We start from the raw sequence: 25,442 nt of genomic DNA, 5'->3' as shown, positions 1-25,442 counted from the left end.
TGGCTTGTTTGAGCCAGCAGTGAAGAACCCTAAAAAGCAGCTGGCAGTGGAATTGTGAAAGGTGTTTTCCACAGCTTGATGAGAATTGATTATTTTTCCTTGCAAGAAGTGGTCCAAAGCCTGGAAGGAAGTGGTAGTCAGTTGGTGCAAGGTCTGGTGACGGGGGATGACAGAGAGTTTCCACGTCCAGCTTCTGCAGTTTGAGCAGTGTTGTTTTTTGCAACATGTGGTCTTGCAAGAGGATTGGCTTGTCTTTATTGACAAATCTTGGCTGCTTAATCTCAAGCATCCTTATCATTTCATTTAACTGGTTGCAGTAGACATCCTTGTAATTGATTAACCAGGTTTCATGAAGCTGTAGTGGGTCATACAAGTGCTGAACCAGCAAACAGACACCATTAGCTTTTTTTGATGAGTATTCGGTTTTGGACTTTGTTTAGGCACTTCATCTTTATTCAGCCATTGTGCCAAATGCTTGTGATTGTCAAAAAGAATCTGTTTTTCTTTTTTCTTTTCCTTTTATTTTTTTTGAGACAGAGTCTGGCTCTGTTGCCTGGGCTAGAGTGCCGTAGTGTTTGCTTACCTCATAGCAATCTCAAACTCCTGGGCTCAAGTGATCCTTCTGCCTCAGCCTCCCAACTAGCTGGGACTATAGGCATGTGCCACCATGCCCGGCTAATTTTTTTTTATATATATATTTTAGTTGTCTAGCTAATTTCTTTCTATTTTTTAGTAGAGATGGGGGTCTCACTCTTGCTCAGGCTGGTCTCCAAATCCTGAGTTCAAACGATCATCCTGCCTTGGCCTCCCAGAGTGCTAGGATTCTAGGCGTGAGCCACCATGCCCTGCTGATAGAATCTTTTTTTTCATCACACATCACAAAATGCTATAGAAATGATTTGCTTTTATATGGTGACAGAGAAGAAAGGCAAGCTTTGAGACGATTTTCTTCTGACACTTGTTCGATTCATGTAATACCTATCTGTCCAGCTTTTTTACCTTGTCTGTTTATTTCAGATGGTCTAATATTGTTGGAATAGTAATGTCAAACCTTGCTGTTAATTCACATGTAGGTTGAGATGGATTTGTTTTCACTAAAGCTTTCAGCTCATTATTATCCACCTTTTTTTCAGGTCACCCACATGACTCATTTTCAAAATTAAAATCACCAGAATGGAACTTGTCAGACCATTGATGTACTGTGCGTTCATTAGCCACAGCCTTGCCAAACACTTCATTGATATTTCGAGGTGTCTGTGCTACATTGGTCCCACAATGGAACTCACACCTGAGAATAACACACATTTTTGACGTATCCATGGTTTTACAAAACTTGCTCTAAAAATGAATTTGAAAGATAATTACAAGCCAAAACGTGCATTTGAAAGATTGAGGATATACATAATAAAAAAAACCAAAAAAGTATCAAAGTGAAATGTCAGTGATATCAAGTGTCTAACTTAAAACTTAAGGAAATTGGACATTTCATACTTAACAACCTAATAGTTTCTAATCATTATTTATATTGTTATTTTATTATAAGAATAATAAAAATTTACTGTGATAAAACAGTAAAAAATTATATTTATTTTTGAATAGTAATTCATTTGAATGGTATGAAATGATATGCAGTTAAAATTTCCTCTCATCCCTGTCCATCACCTACTAAGTTCCCTTTTCTGGAGACAAAATCACTGATTTCTTATATATTTGTTCAGAGATGTTTTGTGCCTATACAATCAAATATATTTTATGTGTTCTTTTTTTTTTTTTTTTTTAACTTTTTTTTTTTTTTTATTAAAGGCTGGTCAAGTGGAGCAGTGGGAGTGGAGAAGGAACAAAGGAATCTGTAACTGGTTGTGATCAATTAGTTGTAAACACCACTGCACTTGGACCAACCATATTTTATGTGTTCTTAACCCTCATTATTACTTTCATACAAATATATTAATACCATACTTGATTCACCATTCTCTACCTTGCTTTGTTCAGTTCATGTTACATTTTGAAAATTGTTTTATATCAGTACATAAGGAGCTTCTTCAGTCTCTTTATACATGCGTAATATTCCATCGCATAAATAAAACTTAGCTAGGCATGATAGTGCGTGCCTGTAGTCTAAGCTACTTGGGAAGCTGAGGCAGGCAGATCACTTGAGCCCAGCCCAGGACTTTGAAGCTGCAGTGAGCTTCTTAGTTTCCAGTTTGATGGAAATTTAGGTTATTTCCAATCTCTTTGTTTTATGAGCAAGGTTATAACAAATGACCTTGTTTGTATGTTATTTCACACATGTATAAATATCCCTGTAAGATCAATTTCTTCAAGCAAAATTTCTGTTTAAAAGCTATGAGCATTTATAATTTTGATATAATTTTGAAAGCATAGATGTTAAATGCACTGATACTATGGAATTTGGTATATTATTTACCAACAATTGACTCTTGCTTGCTTTTTAACAAATGGAAATCTAAGAATGAAATTTATAATTACTAAAATATTAGTCAAATCTTCTATAAAATTCTTTTTGTTTTTCAGGTATACAAAACTAGGATATGCTGGAAATACAGAACCACAGTTTATCATCCCTTCCTGTAAGTATTTCTTCTAAGCCACAAATGAGTGGATTTAAAGATCTCTTTCCTAATAATTAAAGTGAAAAAAATAATAATGTTTTGACATTCTATAATATTTAAAGCATGAATTTAAAAACATGATTTGCCAAGGTCTAAGTATGGCTTCATTTTTGCACCTGTGACCATTCATTTCAGCTCTCTGTTTAGCTCTGTGTTTACTAAATCTACTAAATATCTTTTTTTTTTTTGAGACAGAGTCTCACTTTGCTGCCCAGGCTAGAGTGTCGTGGCATCAGCCTGGCTCACAACAACCTCAAACTCCTGAGCTCAAGCAATCCTCCTGCCTCAGCCTCCCGAGTAGCTGGGACTACAGACATGCGCTACCATGCCCAGCTAATTTTTTCTATATATATTAGTTGGCCAATTAATTTCTTTCTATTTATAGTAGAGACGGGGTCTTGCTCTTGCTCAGGCTGGTTTCGAACTCCTGACCTCGAGCAATCTGCCCGCCTTGGCCTCCGAGTGCTAAGATTACAGGCGTGAGCCACCTCGCCCGGCCTAAAATCTACTAAATATCTTTTTTAAAGGGAAAAAAACTCTCCAAATTATCTGATAATTAAACATTTTTCTGCTTTGAGGATATTGCTTTTAACTGTGTGGGTGTTACTAATTATTAAGTAACACATTCACCATCATACCCCTACAAAGACAGTATGACTGTTGTTTGCAGAGCCTGTGCCTGTTGACATCTCTGATGAATGCCCATTTTCAAAATAAGAACAGCATATCATCTTTAGAGATTTTGACCTCACCTGTTTTCTAATATCCTGTAACCATGCTGTCCTCATACATTATGTCTTTAGAAGAGTGTTTTTGTTCTGTTTTTGTTAACTTCGCTTTAGCTGACCATCAACTGTCTTTCAGTAGTTTTAAAAAAATACTTTGATATTTCGTTTGTTAGAACTCTACTTTGTTAGCATAGGTTATGTGTTTGCTCCTTGGTGGACAGATTTTTGTATTTTTGACTTAAAACAATTCACTTTTTTTGTACATAATATAGTAACATCTTTGATCTACTTGTCTTACTGCCGAATTAAGACGTATACATCAGATGACTAACCTTTTGAGCCTCTGCTTGGTGGTACTAACTCTTAGTTTAATTTTGGGAGTGTCGCTAGTTTTTCACAGTAGTATTTATGTGAATATTTTTTGTGTATTAAATTGTTACTTATGAAAATGAGATGGTACAATGAACATGCAGAGAATATTGAGAGCAGTTTAGGCTTCACAATTAGTGAAGTTGAAAATAAGGTAGGAATTGTTAGGGTTGCTGAAAACTGCAGGTCGTTAAACACTCATTGGACACAAGCAGCTCAACTGTTTTGCATTTGCATAGCAGGAACAATATTAAGTGTATGAAATATGATAAGTACATTGTCAAAATTATACCTAAATGGGGAAATATATTTAGGGCTTTCATCCACTTTTTCACTTTCTAGAAACAAACCTATTTGCCTTTTGCACATCTAATGTTTTGGGATGCTTTTCTGGGAATTGATTAGGTAAGAATTTAGGCTACTACCTAAATTTAATACTTTTTGAATACCTAGAATGGATTTTAGGTGACACTGATGAAATAGTTCATACATGTGAGTATAGTGATCTTGCTTTGGTTGTACTATATTGCCTTTTAAAAACTATTTTATACATATTTGTTTTCCATACTGAAGGACAGGTGTGCTTTTCTTTATGTTTTTTCCCACATTTATATATCAAAACATTGGTCCTTTTTCTATTTTAAGAATCTAGTGACAAATATTGACTCTTTTTGCTAATTAATGTAGAAGTACTTCTATCGGCTAGTACTTAACTTTAGGTATGTTTGAGTTTAGTGTTAGACCATTGTGTGTGAGTTTCCTCAGGCTGTTGTAACAAAGTACCACAAACTGGGTGTCTTAAAACAACAAACTTGGCTGGGTGTGGTGGTTCACTTCTGCAATCCTAGCACTTTGGGAGGCCAAGACCCGGAGGGTTGCTTGAAGCCAGGAGTTTGAGACTAGCCTGAGCAAGAACAAGACCCCATCTCTACAAAAAATAGAGAAATTAGCCAGGTGTAATGGCTCATGCCTGTAGTCCCAGCTACTTGGGAAGCTGAGGCAAGAGGATTGCTTGAGTCCAGGACCTTGAGGTTGTAGTGAGCTCTGATGATGCCACTGCATTCTAGCCTGGGACAGAGAGAAAGACTCTATCTCAAAAAGCAAAACAAAACAAAAAACAACAAATTTAGAATTCTGGAGTCTAGAAGTACAAAATGAATGTGTCAGTAGGGCCACACATGGCTGACAGCCCAAACCTTCCTGGCCTCTTCTAGCTTCTGATGTTTCCTCAGGATCCTTGGTGTTTCTAGGCCGGTAAATAATGTCACTCCAGTCACACAGCTGTCTTTTTGCTTTGTGTCTTCACATCATCGTCATTCTGTGTGTGGTTTTTTGTGTCCAAATTTCCCCTTTTTTTTTTTTTTTTTTTTTTTTTGAGACAGTGTCTCGCTTTGTTGCCTAGGCTAGAGTGAGTGCCATGGCGTCAGCCTAGCTCACAGCAACCTCAAACTCCTGGGCTCAAGCGATCCTTCTGTCTCAGCCTCCCAAGTAGCTGGGACTACAGGCATGAGCCACCATACCCGGCTAATTTTTTCTATGTATATTAGTTGGCCAATTAGTTTCTTTCTATTTATAGTAGAGACGAGGTCTCGCTCTTGCTCAGGCTGGTTTCGAACTCCCGACCTCGAGCAATCCACCCGCCTCGGCCTCCCAGAGAGCTAGGATTACAGGCGTGAGCCACCGCGCCCGGCCAAAATTTCCCCTTTTTATAAGAATACTAGTCATATTGGATTCGGGGCCACACTGATAACCTTATTTTAGCTCAGAAGACCATGTTTCAAAACAATGGCATATTCTAAGGTAGTTGGGATTAGCACTTCAACATATTTTTTGGGGGGGTGGACACAATTTAGCCTACTGTAGTGCTTATTATGTAATCCCTTAATTTATAGTCTTTGGTAAGGCATTAGATTGTGATAAAGTGTTTATTTCAGGAGATTACTGAAGTATTTCTACCAACTTTGCAAACTTTGTTTTTGGTTATATTCTTAAATGGCTGTGTTAAGTCTTTGTTGTAGGCCTGTATAATCTTGACCTTTTGAACTTTAGGCTCTGATCATTGTTGAATCCATTGTCTATTTCATCCCTTTGCCAAAATATGCAATCTTTGGGTTTTTTTTTTTTGTTGTTGTTGTTCTTATGAATTTACAGTATGTTAAAATTCATTTGCCTACTGTAAGAAAGCTTTTGATTTTTGAGTTTATTTTTCCACCCACCCAGTTTTAATGGTGCAGATGCAGTTAAGTTTATAATCAGTAGATACAGACATTGCCACTGTATCTTACTGATGAGTATGAATATCTGATCTGGAAAAACTATATAGATACAGTTCAAAGTTATTTTCATATATCTTTATTTTTCAGGAAATTTTTAATGAGCCATATAGATGTCTATGCACATTATAAATAAATTGCTAGAGAGAGTTTCTAACATTTAGAAGACTGTGTATTTAAATTTTTATTTTTTCAGTTATTTTCTACCCACCTTCTTGCAGTATAACTGTTATTAAATGAAACTAACGGTTGAATGCCAGATCAATTTAAGTACATTCAGTTAATTATTTTGAATGAAGAACTTGAAAGATTCAGAAATTTGTGACTTAATAAAAAATACATAAGTTTAGCTCTGGACCTGTATACTTTAAGGGTATTATTGTAGATTTTTACCTAAATGAATTGAAATTTCCTTTTGTATATGTGATTAAAGTTTAACAGATCCCTCTTATATTTAAATTAGTAGGCCACAATACTGAATAGCATAGAGATATGAAAGAAAGTTTGTTTTTAAAAATTCTCCTTGAAGTTTTCCTTTTTCTTTTGTTAGTGTTTTTTAGTTTTTTCTTTCTTATTGTCCATCATGCATATGTGTACTTGTTTGGATTATAATTTTACTCAGAATCCAATGAGAACTTCCATAGTTTTGAAAAAAAATATAACTGAAACATTCCCACAGCAGTACTTCTTTTTTTGGCTTTTTGCTTTTGAAGCTTTGTCTCTGAGTGGAAGTTGAGGTTTCACTGTGTTAAATGAATTTTATCACTGGTTTCTTATGACCTTTGTGCATTGGTTTGACAATTTAACTATACTATGCCATATTTTCATTTATAACATTTTATAATGGAGGAAGTATAAATTGAAAGTTTGTCTCATTTGAAGAAATGAATTCCTTTACATGTCTAAATAACTTATTTTAAAGGTATTGCTATTAAGGAGTCAGCAAAAGTGGGTGATCAAGCGCAAAGGAGGGTGATGAAAGGTGTTGATGACCTAGACTTCTTCATTGGTGATGAAGCAATAGAAAAACCTACATATGCAACAAAGGTATGTTTTTATGATTTGTGTAACTAAATAAGATTTTCTTTCAAAAATTAATTTATTCAACGGGCATTTATTGTGCCCTCTGTAATTTCACTTTATTATAGACCTAATACCCTGAACCTCTTCACAGTAGAAATATCTTCTTCTCTGTGGCCCCCTTCCCTCCTGCTTTAACTCCACTTTTTTCCCCCAAGAGGAAAGTTTTTGTCCTTTTAAGTGAGCAGTATTTACTTTTCCACACCCATTGAGGACCTTCAATGGTATAGGCTTTCTCTTACCTCCACTTTCTGTATCTAGAGGTATTTTCCTCCCATCTTTATTCAAACACGTACCATTTCTTTTCTTTTTGAAGCTTATGCCATCTGGAAGTCCTGCTCTCTTTTTTCCTTTTTCTTTTTCCCTTTCTCCTTCCTACTCTTTCCCCTCCTTGACTCTTTTCATTGAGGTATACAACTATATACAGTGAAGTATGTAAGTCTTAATTGTACAGTTGGAATAATTTTTGTGACTGTAATCATAACAGTTCAAGATATAGAGCAAATCTAGTGCCCAGAAGCTTTCCCTGAGCTTGTTCCAACAGTCACTTCTTCAACCTCACCAAAAAGTAAATACTGTTCTGACCTTTATCATCTTATTTTTGACATTGACTTTGCCTAATTTGCAAATATTCTCTTTTGTACTTCTTTTCTTTCCTTCACTCATAATTTATTCATTAATGAACAACTATCATGTGTCAACAACTTTGCCAAGCATTGAGAGTACAGTGGTAAATAAGAAAAATATCTTCCCTGACTTCAAGGCTAGTATAATGTGGTTGGAAAAGAAGACACTGAAGAAATAATTACAAGTGGGTTAGAAAAAGGAAACCAGAAGATGCTCTCAAGCATGTATCAAGAAGTAGCTAACCTACTGTGAAGATTCAGGAAAGTCCTTGAGGTTGTAAATCTTTAAGCTGAAGCTTGAAGAATAAAATAGGAATTAGCTGGGTGAGGTGTGCAGGCCAAGTTGTTTTAGGCAGAGGTACCAATATACAGGGATGTTTAAAGTATGAGGGAGACTGGAACTACACAACCAGTGTGCCTGAAGCATAAAGAATGAGGTGGACAGAAGTTAGGAAGGTGGATGATAGGCCAGGAAAGAGCATTGAAAGTATTGTTAGGCCATGGTAAAGAACTCGAACTGTGCCCTGTGAGTAATATTAATGGGCTTAACTAGAGTAATAATTTTAGTGCTTGAAAGCACAAATATCAAAGCCTTCCTGTTTAGATTTCAATTCCGACTGTGCTTATTTTTAACTTTGTTATATCATTTAATGACTTAACCTTTCTGATTTTCAGTTTCTTCATCTATAAGATGGAGATTTTATTAGTGCTTCAGTATTGTCGTGAGGCTTAATGAGCTAATGTGTATAAGGAAATTGTTGGCTGGGTGAGCTGACTCAAGACTGTAATCCTAGCACTCTGGGAGGCTGAGGCAGTAGTATTGCTTGAGGTCAGGGGTTTAAGACCAGCCTGACCAGCAAGAGTGAGACTTTGTCTCTACAAAACTTAGAAAAATAGCCTGGTGTGGCGGCGTGCACCTGTACTCCCAGGTACTTGGAGGTCTGAGGCAGGAGAATTGCTTGAGCCCAGAAGTTTGAGGTTACAGTGAGCTGTGATGACGCCACTGCACTCTAGCTGGGGCAACAGAGCAAGACTCTGTCTCAAAAAAAAAAAAAAAATTGTTATGCTGTAGTTCTTTGTACATAATGTGTTAACAAATTAACAAAGTTGTGTTGTATATTTGTATAGTTCTATTTGTGTTCTATGTTTGTGTTCTAAAAAGCAAATTAATAAGACTTATACTTTGGAAAAAGGAGAGCTTTATTTGTTCAGTAGCCATTCCAACAGATTGGGAAGTAGAGCCCCGGCCAGAAGCCAGGCACACGTATTTCAAAGAAGAGACAAAAGGGAAGAGGATTTTATACTGAACGGGGTGGTCAAATATACGTAGTCAGCAGGCTATAGGAGGAATTACGGGAATATTTACAAAACGAAATCATATGTATGTAACTGTGCTTAACTTCTCCTATCCTGTCACAATTGGGAGCTCAGTTTCCATGTGTTTCTGTGGTCCCCTTGGCCTAGAGTGGTCCATTCAGTTAGGGAGGGTTTAGGATTTCATTTTTAGTTCACAAATGGATACTCAATATGTCTTGGCTATTTTTATTATTTAGAAAAGATTACTCAGGCTGCAATGACAATGAAGAGAAATTATTTGGGGCAGGCAAGCATGATTCTGGGAAGACCGGATAATTGATTATTGCAATAGCTAAGGCAAGGGATATTGGTGACTTGGACTATAGTGATGCATGGAGATATAGAGAAATAAAAAATTGTTTATGTTATTCACACACACAGACATTTGACTTTACTATGGGAAACTTAATATGTAAAAGTAGAGAAAAGAATGTAATGAACCCCCATGTGACCATCACATAGCTTTGGCAGTTATTAACCTATTGACGATCTTGTTTTGTTGTTTTGTTTATACTCCCCTCCGCCCCCAGTTATTTTTAAGTAAATTGTACATACTGTTTTACTTACAGATACTTGTCTCTTAAATGTAAGGACTTTTTCAAAGATAATATCATACCTTAATGTAGTATGCAGTTTCCTAAGATTATCTAATACCTAGTCAGTGCTTACATTTTTCCAGTCATTTCCTATATTGGTTATTCTGTTTGAATCAACATTAAAATAAACTGTTCATTTAGTTAATAAGTCTCTGATCTCTTTTTATGTATAGATTCTTCTCCGATGTGTGTTTTTCTTTTTTTTCTTCTTTCCATTTATTTATGGAAAAAACCTAGTCTTGTAAAATTTCTTGTAATTTCTTTTACAAATTGTCTTGTAAAATTTCCCGTATTTTGAATTCTGATTATTGCATCTTTGTTGCATCACTTAACATGATACGGTATTTTCTATATTTACCCCCCCTCTTTTATTTTGGTTATAAAGTGCCAGTTAAATCTAGAAGTCTGATTAGATATTTGTGAGATTTTTTTTTACAAGAATAAAAAAGTGGATATTTAAAGAGTAATCGCAAATGATTAATGAGGTTGGTGGAAGCTAGACATACCAATTGAGAATAATTCTCAGCTCCTAGATAGTCTCCTTATCCTTTATCTTCTGAGATTGAGAACATTAAAGGAAAAACCCTTATTTTTTTTTGGTTTGTTTTTAATTGGCACATAATAGTTGTACATATTTACAGGGTACACAGTGATGTTTTGATACATACAATGTATAGTGATCAAATCAGTAATTAGCATATTTTTCACCTCAAACACCATTTATTTCTTTGTGTTGGGAACATTCAAAATCTTCTCTTTCTACTATCTGAAAATATATAATAAATCATTGTTAACTGTAGTCATCCTACAGTGCTATAGAACACTAAAACTTATTCCTCTTGTCTAGGTGTAATTTTGTGTCCTTTAACCAGTCTGTCTCTATCCCCTTTTCCCGTCTACCCTTTCCAGCCTCTGGTAACCACTTTTCTACTCTCTGTTTCTATGAAATCAACTTTCTTAGCTTCTGCATATGAGTGAAAACATGTGGTATTTATTTTGTTGTTCCTGGCTTATTTCACTTAACATAATGTCTTCCAGGCTAATACATGTTGCGTGTAGGACAGGATTTTATTCCGTTGTGTATTTATACCATATTTGCTTTGTTCAATCATTGATGGACACTTAGGTTGAGTCCATATCTTGGCTTTTGTGACTACTGGTGCTAAACATGAGGGTGCAGGTTATCTCTTTGATATACTGATTTCCTTTCCTTTAAATATTAATATATACCTAGTAACAGGATTGCCGGATCATATGATAGTTCTGTTTGTGGTTTTTGAGGAACTTCCATACTATTCTCTATAATGGCTGTATTAGTTTACATTCCCACCAACAATGTATAAAAGTTCCCTAGTCTCCACTTCTTGCCAGCATTTGTTATTTTATTTTATGTCTTTTTGATAATAGCCATTCTAACTGGGCTGAGAGGATATCTCATTATGGGTTTTTTTTTTTTTTTCCTTGAGACAGAGTCTTAACTCTGTTGCCCCGGCTAGAATGCCATGGTGTCATCCTAGCTCACAGCAACCTCAAACTCCTGGCCTCAAGTGATCCTTCTTCCTCAGCTTCCTGAGTAGCTGGGACTATAGGCATGTGCCACCATGCCCAGCTAATTTTTTTTCTGTATATTTTTAGTTGTCCAATTAATTTTTCTGTTTTTAGTAGAGACGGTGTCTCACTCTTGCTCAGGCTGGTCTCGAACTCTGAGCTCAAATGATCCACCCGCCTCGGCCTCCCAGAGTGCTAGGATTATAGGCATGGTTAGTGATGTTGAACATTTTTCATACATTTTGGCTATCTGTATGTCTTTTGTGAAATGTCTATTGAGATCATTTGCCCATTTTAAAATGAGTTTATTATTATTATTTTACTATTAAGTTGTTTGAGTTCCTTGTGTATTCTGGATATTAATCCTCTGTCAGATGTATACTTTACAAGTATTTTCACCCATTTTGTAGATTATCTTTTCACTCTGTTGATTGTTTCCTTGGCTGTGCAGAAGCTTTTTAGTTTGCTATAATCCCATTTGTCTATTTTTGCTTTTGTTGCCTATACTGTTGAGGCCTTTTCATAAACTCTTTTCCAGATCAATGCCCTGAAGTGTTTCCCTTAGATTTTCTTTTAGTAGTTTTACAGTTTTGAGTCTTACATTTAAGTCTTTAATTCATTTTGAGTTCATTTTTGTATATGTGAGAGATAAAGGTCACTTTTAACTATGGTGGTGTAGAGAGGAGAGGATAAGTTTAATTTAGAACAAGTTATATTGGAGTACCTGTGAGACATCTGAGATATTGTTAGACCATCAAGTATGTAGATTTTGGAGCTAAGATACAAGGCAGAACTGAAGACAGATTCAGAAAGTATCATTTACTTCTGGAGGGGATGAAATTACCAAGGGGAGCGTGTAGCAAGGACATAGAGGCCTAGGACAGAGCCCTGAACAATGTGCCAATTAGCTTTGAGTAGAGGAGGAAAAGTCTGCAAAAGAGACTGAGAAAGCATGGCTAGATTGACAACACTAAACGAAGGGGTGATAAACTGGAATGCTCCTGAGATATCAGGTAAGCTAGAGCCTATAGATAATTTGCTGTCTTTAGCTACATGGAGGTCTTTTATAACGTTAATGAGAATATTTATAGAAAAGTAATTGGGCTGGATGAAAGTAGGATTGTGAATGGTAGGCTAGGGGGAAAATGTGACAATAAGAGAGCTATTTCAGTTTTGGCTGTTGTTGGGCTGGAGAGACAGATGAAAAGATAAGTTGCAGGGTTCAGATGGAAGAAATGTTTAAATGTGAATGTGAAAGAACCATTAGATTAATAGGAAAGATGGGGTACAATCAACATCTCTGAGAAAGCTGGAGAGATGGGAACACAGATGATCAAATTGATACAAGGAGTCTCTCTTACATTAATGGAAGTTAAGGAGAAAAAAGAGTAAGTGTGGAATCAGTTTACATATTTGGTAAAGGGATGTTGGATTCCTGACTGTTGACTTCTGTTTTCTCTGTGAAATATATGTGACATCATCTTCTGCTCATGGAATGGGAGGAGAAGGTGAAATCTGAGTGGTAGGAGAAAAACATTGAACAACACCATTGTGAAGAGGAGAGATAAACAGAGTAGAGAAACAGGCTTGCCAAGCAAGGTTAGATCCATTTGAGGATAACGATTATGAATTCTTAGCTTTATGAACCCAGTTATGTGTATTTCTGAAGTACAATCAGTATTCTGAGTATTGGCAAATTTATGGTAGGGTCATGCTGAGTTAGATTTTGGTAAATGGGATAACAGAAGGAAATGTGAATAGTCAAAGTGATAAGTCAAAATCTAAACAGTGTGTTCATTGAGACTAGGGAATAATTAGAACAATCAATGGACTGAAATTCTTGTTTTTGTTTTGTTTAGGTTTTTTTTGGGTTTTTTTTGTTTTTTTTTTTTTGAGACAGAGTCTCACTTTGCTGCCTAGGCTAGAGTGAGTGCCGTGGCATCAGCCTAGCTCACAGCAACCTCAAACTCCTGGGCTTAGGCGATCCTTCTGCCTCAGCCTCCCGAGTAGCTAGGACTACAGGCATGCGCCACCATGCCCGGCTAATTATTTCTATGTATATTAGTTGGCCAATTAATTTCTTTCTATTTATAGTAGAGATGAGTCTTGCTCTTGCTCAGGCTGGTTTTGAACTCCTGACCTGGAGCAATCTGCCCGCCTTGGCCTCCCAGAGTGCTAGGATTACAGGCGTCAGCCACTGCACCTGGCCTGAAATTCTTAATTGTTATCAAAGGAGGAGGTATAGTGAGGTGGTGGTAGAGTGTGCTAGAGTAATAACAGGTGATCAGAGAAGGGTATACCTGTGCTTCAGTGATATAGAGATGATAGTGATAAGATGAAACTGATCAAAATGGAAAAGAGAAACCATTGAAGGTGATAAAGTTAGTGAGCCGAGAGGCCCAGCTCCTCTGCACTGATTCTGTCCTCTCTTAAAAACATTTTTAACTCTTCCAAGTGCCACAAATAAACTAAAACAACAAAACGTCTGTCGAGCTTTATTCCTACCATTTGTCCTTAGCAATTTAGCTATTGTTTTATTTTCTTCTATTTAAAACCAAACTTCTTATTGAGTCTCAAGTTATTTGATATGGTCTTTGTAAATTGTGTATAAGTCTTCATCCTTCTTGATTTATCTTTCTTTCACAGGATTACTCTGATGGTTCTCTTCCTAACATAGACTAGTCTTTTTGTTACTTTTTTTTTTCTTTGTTGTCACTCCTCCTTCCTTGCCCACTACTCAAATGTTTTTATTCCCTGAGTATTGTCCTTGGTTCTCTTTTATTCTTTCATTAAAGACTTTCTCTTCCTGGTTCTGCAGTTAAATATAGCCAAAACATAACTTGTTATATATACTTCACTCTTGTTTATTCTAAGACTAGACAAAACACCACTTTTGTGTTTCCATCAGTGGATCCTGTTCATCTTGGCTTCAGAGCAAGAAACCTGTTGATACTTTTGAGTTTTTTTCCTCATTCTTATTGACGGAGAAATTTTGAATGTGGCTTGGCATCATGCATACCATGATTGGTCTTCTTGTTCTCTCCTGCTTGGTTCTCTTAAGATTCATTTCAGCTGCTGTAATAATCTTCCTAAAAATTTAAGCTGTTCTTGTCATATACTTGTTTAGAAATTTCTACTGATATCCTCTTTCTTACAGAAAAAAAACAAAACGTAAGGGAAAATTTTGAGATTCTGGTCCCCTTGATGTAGAACGGGTAATGTTTCTATACTCCTTACCCTAACCCTTTTGGCACATGTATTTTTTATTGATAAATTCATTGTTTTTATATATTGTGCAGTATTTGTATATATTTTTTTTCTATTTTCTACAAGTTCCTTGCCCTACCCACAAACCAAAACTGAGAAAATTGCTCCTTTAAGACACAGCTTAGATATGACTTCTTCAGTGAAGCCTTCCTATTTTTCCTCAAAAGTCAAGTTGGTCATCTTGTTCGAGGAACTTTATTTTTTCAAAAAAAACCTATTATGTAATTTTTGTATATATTTCTTTCACTACACCGAGTTTCTTGTGAGCAGGATATCCATGTCCTTAGCATTTGTGCCAGTGGTTCACAGTAGGTATACAATAACAATTAATGCATAAATAACACTTAGAACATTTAAATTTGTAAACTTCTAATAATGTTATAAAATGAATGGTAACAGTAAAGTACATTTTTTTCTTTCCTAAAGCAAACTGGGGAGTAGAAGTCATTTTATAAGTATAATTCCTTAAAAAGTATTGAGGAAGCTACAGTAAGAGGTGGATGTTAGGGATTAATACAGTAAGATATTTATCGTTCATGTATTAATTCATTTAACCCTAGGTATCAAATGTGTACTGTGTTCATGAAACTATTATGTTGCAGAGGTTCACAAATTTTCTCAGTACTTTTAATGTCTCAGTAACATTTTTCACAGTGCTGCCTAGATCAAAAGAAATGTCTAACAGTTCTGTTTATTAAGTAGCTAGGTCCAAGCAACTTAACCATTTGGAAAAATAAGACACTTAAATAGAAAATACAAGAATTCCTTGTTTAATAATCACAATTACTATTAGGATACTTATGCCTGTTAGGTACTGCACAACTTCTCAAACCTTGAATCAGATTAGACATTGCCACCACCATTTCTTATTTTATAGAGATTCTTTTTTTTTTTTTTCCGAGACAGAGTCTTACTCTGTCATCCAGGCTGGAGTAGTGGTGCAATTATATTTCATTTCAGCCTCAAACTCCTGGGCTCAAGTGATGATCCTTCCTTAGCCTCCCGAAGGACTACAGGCATGTGCCACTATGCCTGGCCTGGATTTTGTTTTGTGTGATACTTGATTCTTATCACAACAACTGCTAACAACCCAGTTTCTCAAAGAAATGATGTCATTAAAAGGAATATAATATGATCTAATGTTGAAACGGAACTAATAGATCATGCAGTGTCCAACTGATGCTTGAGAATAATTGTATTTCCTTGGAAAATTTAAAATACTTTGACATCCTTGTGAATTTGCTGTAGTACACTAGGGTGCAGTCTTAGTTCATTTTATGTTGCTATAACAGAATATCTGAGACTAGGTAATTTATAAAGAAAAGAGGTTTATTTTGGCTATGTTTCTGGAGGCTGAGAAGTCCAAGATGTGGCAGCCACATCTGGTCGGCTTCTGTTGAGGGCCTCTTGCTGCTTCATAACATGGTGGGGAGGAAGGAGGAGAAAGGGACAGAACACAAGGGGCAGCTTCATTTTATAACAATCTACTCTCATCTCCTTGGGGAATTAACTGAGTTCTGCTGAGAGCTGCATTAATCCCACTTAATGGCCTGATCACCTCTTAAAGGTCCTACCATCTCTCAGTACTGTTACATTGGCAGTTCAATTTCAGCTTGAGTTTTGGTGGACGCAAACCACATCCAAACTATGGCAGGTGTCTTGGCGCATAGTTTTGAAGCATGATTCCATACAAATGTATACAACTTTTCTTATAAAATTACTTTTCTTATAAAATTTTACATGCTTGATTTTTATGTTTATTCTTGCTATATACTTAGTAGGTGTATTTTTTATATTCGGCACACAACAAATATTTGCTAATGAGCTAATAAATTAAATTTTAGACTTAATTTTATTGGGCTAAGTTTTCCCATTATTATAGAGGTTTCGGAAATCTAGAATGACTAGTACCAATGTCCTGTCTAGATTTAATAATTTTTAACATTTTGACATTCACTTTATGTTTCTTATTGAACCATCTGACAGTATGTTGTGGAAGTAATTTCATTTATCTCTAAGTATTTAAGTATGCTTTTTTTTTTTTGAGACAGGGTCTTGCTGTGTCGCCCAGGCTAGAGTACAGTGACCTCATCACAGCTCATTGCAACCTCGAACTCCTGGCCGCAAGCGATCCTCCTGCCTCAGCCTCCCAAGTAGCTGGGACTATAGGCACGAGCTGCCACACTCAGCTAATTTTTGTATTTTTTGTAGAGATGGGGTCTTGCTCTTGCGCAGGTCTCAAACTCGTGGCCTCATGCGATTCTCCTGCCTCAGCCTCCCAGAGTGCTAGGATTACAGGCATGAGCCACTGTGCCTAGCCTTAAGTATACATTTTTAAAGGATGATCTACGGTATCATTATAACACCTAAGAAAATGTATCGTCATCTAATATCCACTCATGATCTGATATTCCTTGGGTGGTTTTTTTCCTTGTTTAATTTATTTTTGGTATTAATAAGATATGATTTGTGTTTTCTTTTTTGTTTAATAGTGGCCAATCCGCCATGGTATAGTTGAAGATTGGGACTTGATGGAAAGGTTTATGGAACAAGTGATTTTTAAATATTTAAGGGCAGAACCTGAAGACCATTATTTCCTTTTGGTAAGTACAAGTTATAATTTCACTGAGGAAATTTTAGAAGAAACTTAATGAGAATCTTTTTATCATATCTACATCCACTAGGGTATACTTTATTTATTAAATTGTCATATATCTAAAATATGTTGTTAAAAAGCTGTATCTATAAGACCATCTAGTTATGGGCTGCAGTAGAGTAGTAGTATGTCAGAGTACTGAAGTATAAGCACCTAAGTGCTTTTGATAATTAATATATAATCTGTATGATAGGAATAGTAAGTAATGTTCAGAAAAGTTAGAAATCTGTGGCATTTTCCTTTTTTATTTTAATAACTAGTCTGATTATCATTTCATTTCTAATCCTTGGTAACAAAAATACAATATAATTTTATTTTTAAGCTTTTTCCTTTTTTTCCTTTTTATTAAAGCAGTATGTATTCATAGCTTAAAATTTCAAATGCCCTTATAAGACTTAAAACAAAAAATATAGCACTATTGTTTTTCATTTCTCCTGACTCTTGATTCATATTCCCCAGAGGCAAACATTTTCAATTTTTAAAACTTTTCCCTGGTAGCAATCTCATAAATTTAAATAATGTTTCTTCTATTTCTTATTTGTTTTTTTAAAATATTAGGCACTCTTTACGAACATCCTAGGAGAAAAAATGAAGATTTCCTTTTTTTTCCTGTTTCAATCTTTCTCCCTTGACACAAAATATCTATTTTTTTCTCTCCCTTGTATTATAATTAAATCACAATTTTTGGTTAAATCAATATTCTATATTTTATTATGGTGATTTATAAATATTATTTATGATTGGATCATAAAGTTGAAAGAACTTTGCAATGGACATCTATATATCCACAACAATTAACATTTATATTTTATTATACTTGCTTAATGGCATCCATCCATCTGTCACTTCATTTTATTTTTTTGAATCACTTCAAAAGGAGTTGCAGGTGCGAGTCATTTGACTCCTAAATTCTTCAGCATATGTATTATCAATTAGAGTTCATCATTTGTTTATGGTTATTCTTTTTATATAAAATGTATACACTATGAAATCACAGATCTGAACCATTCTATGGATTTTGACCAGGTATTGGCAAACTCCCTAAAGGATCATATAGCAAATATTTTTGGCTTTGTAGGTGATACGGTCTCTTAAGAAACTTAATGAGAACTTATTAGGTCTCTGTCACAGCTACTCAACTGTGCTTTTGTATCATGAAAGTAGCCATAGACAAAAATTAATAGGCATGGCTGTGTTCCAATAAAATTTTATTTTCAAAAACAGGTGATGGGCCAGATTTGGCCTACAGGATGCACGATTGGTTTGTTCAGCCTTTGGTTTTGACAGATAACATCCATCTGTGTAACCTAAACCCTTATTAAGATGTAGAACATTACTATGAGTCTGGAAAGTTTTCTTATGCTTTTTTTTTAAAATTAATCTCTGCCCCTGTTCCCTATAGGCAACCTCTGTTTTGCCTGTATTTGTGTTTCATATAAATGGAATCATGCAAAAAGTGCTTTTTGGTAAAACTTCTTTCACCCAGCATAATCTTGAGATTCATCCATGTTGTTGCATATACCAGTGATTTGTTGAGTATTCCATTGCATGAATATGCCTCACTTTATCCATTTTCCTATTGATGATCACCTGGGTTCTTTCTAGTTTTTTTTTGTTTATTTGTTTCTATCTCATGCTACTGCATCTTTCTAGTTTTTGACTATTATAAATACTTGGGCTGTTGTGAACATTCTTTTTTTTTTTTTTTTTTTTTTTTTTTTGAGACAGAGTCTCGCTTTGTTGCCCAGGCTAGAGTGAGTGCCGTGGCGTCAGCCTAGCTCACAGCAACCTCAAACTCCTGGGCTCGAGTGATCCTTCTGCCTCAGCCTCCCGGGTAGCTGGGACTACAGGCATGCGCCACCATGCCCGGCTAATTTTTTTTTTTTTTATATATATATCAGTTGGCCAATTAATTTCTTTCTATTTATAGTAGAGACGGGGTCTTGCTCTTGCTCAGGCTGGTTTTGAACTCCTGACCTTGAGCAATCCGCCCGCCTCGGCCTCCCAAGAGCTAGGATTACAGGCGTGAGCCACAGCGCCCGGCCTGAACATTCTTATACAAGTCTTTTTGTGGATATATTTTTTTTTTGTCTAAATACATAGATATGGAATTGCTGTGTAATAGGGTAGGCACATGATTGGTTTTGCAGGAAACTGAGAACTTTTTCTAAGGACTTGTACCTTTTTATGTACCCACCAATAATGCCTTAATGATGTGGTTGCTGTGCATTCTGTCCAGCATTTGGTGTGCCAGTCTATTTAATTTTATCCATTCTAATGAATATGTAAGATTTCTCTTTTGCTTTTAGTTTACATTTTCCTAATGACTAATGATGTTGAACATTTTTCATGTACTGTTAATAAATTATTATTAGCTATTTGTACATTTTCCATTGTGAGATCCTCTGATTGTATTTTATTTTATGTGGAACTTCTGATTTTCTTGGAGCTTATAATTTGATGGCCTTGGCTTTTTAATTTGCTTAATTATGTATATACCTATCACTAAATTATTTCCAAACTTTTGAACTTAGTTCTTGAACTATTCTAAATAAGTTTAAACACTGTAGGGAGTTTAACTATTAAAGGTTTTATTATATATGGAAAAAAAGTCTACTCCTGCTCGTTTACTTTCTTTATGGTCTCTTTTGAAATAATAATAATAAAAAGGACTTAATTTGTAATGAATTCAAGTATTATCACTCTTTTCCTTCTTTAAATTTAAGGAATCATTCCTTACCTTAATGTCAAAAAGATAATTCTTCTCTGTTTCTTAGATTTAAAAAAGTTTGCCTTCGCATTTAAGTATTAGAGAATACCACAAAGGTTTGGGTTGTAAAATCAGGCTCTTAAGAATCAGAGGTCTTAGCCAGTGTCAAGCTATAATAATTTAAATGATTTAAGTGATCATGAGGCATAGGGGAAACATGAAGTCCAGGATTAGAGTGCTGTTCCCCAGGTCCTTTCTTGCCTCATTAGGGTATATTCTGGCCCAGACCTAACCTATGAGGTTTCTAAGTGATATATGTAGCTATATAACTGAAACAGAAGAGAACTGTGTGAACATCTCTGTTTTATACTCTTAACAGTTAAATAACTCAGTATAACATTTTCTTGGAAGTGATGCTATTACCTTTGTAGAATTTTGGCTTATTTATTGTATCCATAGACACACCAGGGACATCCTGGCCGGGCGCGGTGGCTCATGCCTATAATCCTAGCACTCTGGGAGGCCGAGGTGGGAGGATTGCTCATGATCAGGAGTTCGAGACCAGCCTGAGCAAGAGTGAGACCCCGTCTCTACTAAAATTAGAAAGAAATTAATTGGACAACTAAAAATATTTACAAAAAAATACCCTGGGCATGGTGGCACATGCCTGTAGTCCCAGCTACTCGGGAGGCTGAGACAGGAGGATCGCTTGAGCCCAGGAGTTTGAGGTTGCTGTGAGCTTGGCTGACACCACGACACTCTAGCCAGGGCAACAGAGTGAGACTCTGTCTCACAAAGAAAAGACCAGGGACATTCTGCTAAAAGCATACCATTGGTGTTTGTCTGGAGGTCTGTCATTACCATCTTTATAGGATTATTCACTGGATCACCCTTTCCTTCCCTCTCTTACTCCTTTTCTCTCTCCCTCTTCATTTCTTCTCAATGTTTAATCCATATGAGTGCTGTGAAATAGGGATTCAGTTTCTTTACCTTTTTATGTGAATGGCCCTATTGTATTCTTATATGTATAGATCCTTTTGAATTTGTGATAGTTTTCCTTTGGTCTTAGTGTCTATCTTTCTACCTGTAAGTTCAATGCATTTTAAAAACAGAGTTTGAAATAAATTCTTTCTCATTTAAGATTATCTCTGAAGTTATCAAAATAATCTGCTATTATCTGTTTAAAATGTTTTTCAATTCAATAGACTGAACCTCCACTGAATACTCCAGAAAACAGGGAATATACTGCTGAAATAATGTTTGAGTCCTTCAATGTTCCAGGCTTGTACATTGCTGTACAGGTAAGCAAGTTGATGTTTATTTAAGCTTGACTCTTAAATTTAATCTGGTTTAATTTGCATCTAAAATATATAATTTTTTTCTCGCAAAGGCTTAAACATAATGTCAAAGCATATCAGACTTCTCTCATGAATTGTTAATTGAGAAATAATATTATAGAAAATGGAGATACTTAGAAAAAGAGAATTGTTAAAGGAAGTAAATTAATGATCTTTAGAAATTTCAAGGGCTTTCATAGGACAGAAAAAGGGAACTAGAATTTATTGAATGCTTACTCTATGCCAGGAATATTACAAATATACATGTTCATTTATCCTTATAATATTCTTTATGCCATTTATTATAGTCTTTTTGATTGACTTACTTTTAGGCATATTTGACCACCTCTCCTTTGTGTCCCTCTGAATCCTGTATATCATAAATATCTGTAATATTTTATTGCACTTAATTTGTGCATGTATCCATATGGAACAGCTTCTGTCTCATCTCTCCCACTCATCAAGATCAGAGCTTACCTCCATGTTTTATTATTATTTTTATTTTATTTTATTTATTTTATTTTATTTTATTTTATTTTATTTTATTTTTTTATTTTATTTTATTTTATTTTATTTTATTTTATTTTATTTTATTTTATTTTATTTTATTTTATTATTTTATTTTATTTTATTTTTTTATTTTTTGAGACAGAGTCTCACTTTGTTGCCTGGGCTAGAGTACCATGGCGTCAACCTAGCTCACAGCAACCTCAAACTCCTGAACTCGAGTAATCCTTCTGCCTCAGCCTCCCAAGCAGCTGGGACTACAGGCATGCCCCACCATGCCCAGTGAATTTTTTCTATATATTTTTAGTTGTCCAATTAATTTCTTTCTATTTTTAGTAGAGATGGGGTCTTGCTCAGGCTGGTTTTGAACTCCTGACTTTGAGCTATCCTCCAGCCTCTCTCCCAGAGTGTTAGGATTACAGGCGTGAACCACTGCACCCAGCCACCTCCTTTGTTTTTAACCCTATAACAAATGCAATACCTGACATATCACAAATGCTTTATGGGTGTATGAGTTCATTATTTTTATTAATTATAGATATTTTAATTTGTTTTTTATAGAGAAAAAAACTGAAGTTTAATGGTAGTTTATTCAAAGTTAAATGGTTACCTGTGATGTGAGCTAATGTGTATCTGACTTTGTTCTTTCTTGGGATGAGACTATGTTTTCGTAACCCCAGGGTACACAGGACCAATAAATGCTAATTATTGGGATAAATATTTTAGCTTGGATAGCAAAGAACTTTTTAATGTTTAATATAATCTGTAAATTTAACGAACAGTCTTTTAAGTTCTCTATTGCTAAAAATATTTAAGCATACACCTGTCAGGAACTTTATAAAAAGGAATTCAGTCTTGAGTGGGAGGTCCTTTTAAATTCTTAGAATCTGAATAAAGTGAGTGCTTGGGGGAGTTCGTGTTTTACTTGTGAGTCCTTGCTTCATCTTGATGTTAAATGTAATAAACTTATGTTTAACACCACCAGGTGTTTACTTTAGAACAATGGCATTAAGAGTTTCATATTTCTGTATACTCATAATTTGGTATTGCAGTGATTTCCTTAGTGGCCTCTGAGTGCTCTGGACTTCATTTAGTTTCTGTTCTGTTGTTTTGATGTCCACTAGTCAATAAAATTTCTGTAACATGATGTGCTGATATATTAGCTACGTAGAAAAGACATGTAAATACGTAGAAAAGACATGTAAAAAGTGATTGAAGATAATTCCTGGTTGTAAATAATGGTTTCAGACTTAATCCCAAAAGGAATGATATCTCACAATTAAGTCTAAACATTTTTTTTTTAATTAGTGTCAGTATGGAATTTTTCATTGTAAGACTTTCAAAAAATATTGTATAGTTCTAAAACTTACAATAATTATGTGGTCATTGTATTAAAATGATCTTGTGTTAAAATAGAAATGTGGCCTAGATACATTTCTAGGTCCCTGTCAGCTATTATGTTAAAAGTAGGTAAAATAAAGCCAGTTTAAGTCTGTTTTTAATTATTAGTCATACACTTTGAGTTGGGGATTGTAAGAAATTTAGTTTTTAAAAAACAAATTGTGTTAATTTCTTAGTTTTTAAACTTAAAAAATTGTGTTATGATGGCTATACCAAGATTTTTCATAGAAAAATATTCCTATCAACTTTGCTTCCTAATTAAATCATAGTAGTATTTGGAAGTATACAATGCCTTTTCTGTGTGTTACGTAGTCTTAAACACATGTTGCATTTAAAAAATTTGAAGCTAATCTTTATAAGAGTGGTAGTTGTGTATAGTCATCTAGGTATTGAAAAACTCTGGAGGTTGGGTGGTTGTATACTTTTTACCTTACATTATGGTTTGTAACAGGCCAGCCCATGTACTACTTCATGCTGTCTTCCATGTTTTTGGTTTTAGGAGAAAAATAGCCCTCATAAAATATGTAAAACTTATAAATATGCTCCTGAAAGCAAATACAAGCCCGTTCACTTATCTTAATAAAATGTAGGGGGTGAATAATTTTATTGCATAATACAAAATTAATTTTATATATTTTCTTTTCATAGATAATACATTTGAAATTGAATAAAGTACTCTAGTAAATTAGTTTTTTTCTATTAACTCTTTGTTTTTATTTTTTGCTTGTCTTATTTTTTTGGTTCAAGGCTGTTCTTGCCTTAGCTGCATCTTGGACCTCAAGACAAGTAGGAGAACGGACGTTGACTGGTACGGTAATAGACAGTGGAGATGGTGTCACCCATGTGATTCCTGTGGTAAGGATACTTTACAATTACTGAACAGAACATGAAATAACACATCTGGCAAAGTTTTATTATATGAATTAATACTGCTTTTTAAAAACTTTAAATGCATGCCTTAAAAATTTGCTGTAGTTTGGCCATTTGTTCAGTTACAGCTATATTTTGTTTAACTTATTAAAATTTTATAAACAAGTTCCAAAATGTTTCTTTGCTATAAGTTTACCCTGCAGTTAGGAAAATTATGAATTGCAATATCTGCAGGTTCTTAAACATGGAGTTCTATTTCTAGTTGGATATGTCTTAGCCATTTGATGGCCCCTCTTATACATAATTATTCATAATTAATAGATTTCAGACTTGTATAGTTGTAAACACAGGAACTTTAATAGCTTTTGGGTATTTTATTGAATAAAAAGCTCAAGTTAATGATTATACTTTATGATTTGTATTTAGTAAAGCATATTAAGAAAAATGCATCCGATTGGATTGTCAGAGATAGCATTTTTCAAAATGGCTACTAGAATTCATACTGATCCTTATGAAATAGATCTATATAGAAAGGCTTATCTTTTAAAATCATTTTTATATTATATTGAATATCATTTAAGGGATGAAATTATTTTGAAACTTTTATTTACTCATTATTCTCACTGGTTTTTAATGCATTAGGCAGCCTCTATTGAGGATGACATCCTCAGGGTGACTACCTTTGGATTAGAGTTCCCCTCCACCGCTACCTTCCTAGTGTGTCAATAGCTTTAATAATAACTGCCATTTTTTAATGACAGCTTTATTGAGATATAATTCACATGTCGTACAATTCACCCATTTAGAGTGTACAATTCATTGGTTTTTAGTATATTCACAGAGTGCATCCATCTCGACAATCAATTTTAGAACATTTTCATCACCTAAAAAGAAACTCTATATCCATTAGCAGTCACTCCCCAATAAGGCAGCTGTTATTTCTACATTTGTTCTGTTGAATGTTTCTTATCTCTTTGGCTACCTTCAAGATTTTCTCTTTATTCCTGATTCATTGGTTTTTAGCAGTTTGATTGTGACGTACCTAAAGTTTTCTTCACGTTGCTTCTCCTTGGGGTTCATTGAGCTTCTTGGATTTGTAGTTTTCATCATCTCTGGAAAGTTTTTGTCCATTATTTCATTACATATTTTTTCTGTCCTTCTTTTTCCTTCTTGTATTTTGGGACTCCAGTAACATGTATTTTAGGCTGCTTGACAGTGTCACATAGTTCACTGATGCTCTGTTCATATTTTTTTATTTTTTTCCCATTTTCACTTCGGATAGTTTTTATTGCTATGTCTTCAAATTTACTATTATTTTTTCTTCATTGTCTAATCTGCTGTAAACTTGATCTAGCTTTTTTATCCCCAGATATTGTATTTTTCTTCTTAGAAGTTTTATTTGGGTCTTTTTATATCTTTCATTTCTCCCTTCCTCATGCTCATTGACCCTCTTGATCATGTAGAGTATATAGTTACTGTTTTAAT

General features: G+C 34.8%; 1 protein-coding gene across 1 annotated transcript in view; it reads left to right on the top strand.

The window, feature by feature from the left end:
• ACTR3 (actin related protein 3) overlaps positions 1–25,442 on the top strand; it is a 70,998-nt gene that overhangs the window by 25,357 nt on the left and 20,199 nt on the right. The window contains exons 2-6 of the mRNA XM_012739486.3: positions 2,536–2,591; positions 6,926–7,050; positions 16,969–17,079; positions 21,048–21,143; positions 23,835–23,942. Of these exons, the coding sequence (XP_012594940.1) occupies positions 2,536–2,591; positions 6,926–7,050; positions 16,969–17,079; positions 21,048–21,143; positions 23,835–23,942 (496 nt within the window). The remainder of the gene's footprint in view (positions 1–2,535; positions 2,592–6,925; positions 7,051–16,968; positions 17,080–21,047; positions 21,144–23,834; positions 23,943–25,442) is intronic.

Source organism: Microcebus murinus, chromosome 8, assembly GCF_040939455.1.
Source record: "Microcebus murinus isolate Inina chromosome 8, M.murinus_Inina_mat1.0, whole genome shotgun sequence".
Lineage (NCBI taxonomy): Eukaryota > Metazoa > Chordata > Mammalia > Primates > Cheirogaleidae > Microcebus > Microcebus murinus.
Note: the sequence above shows the minus strand (reverse complement) of the source record. Positions and strands in the feature narration are given on the sequence as shown.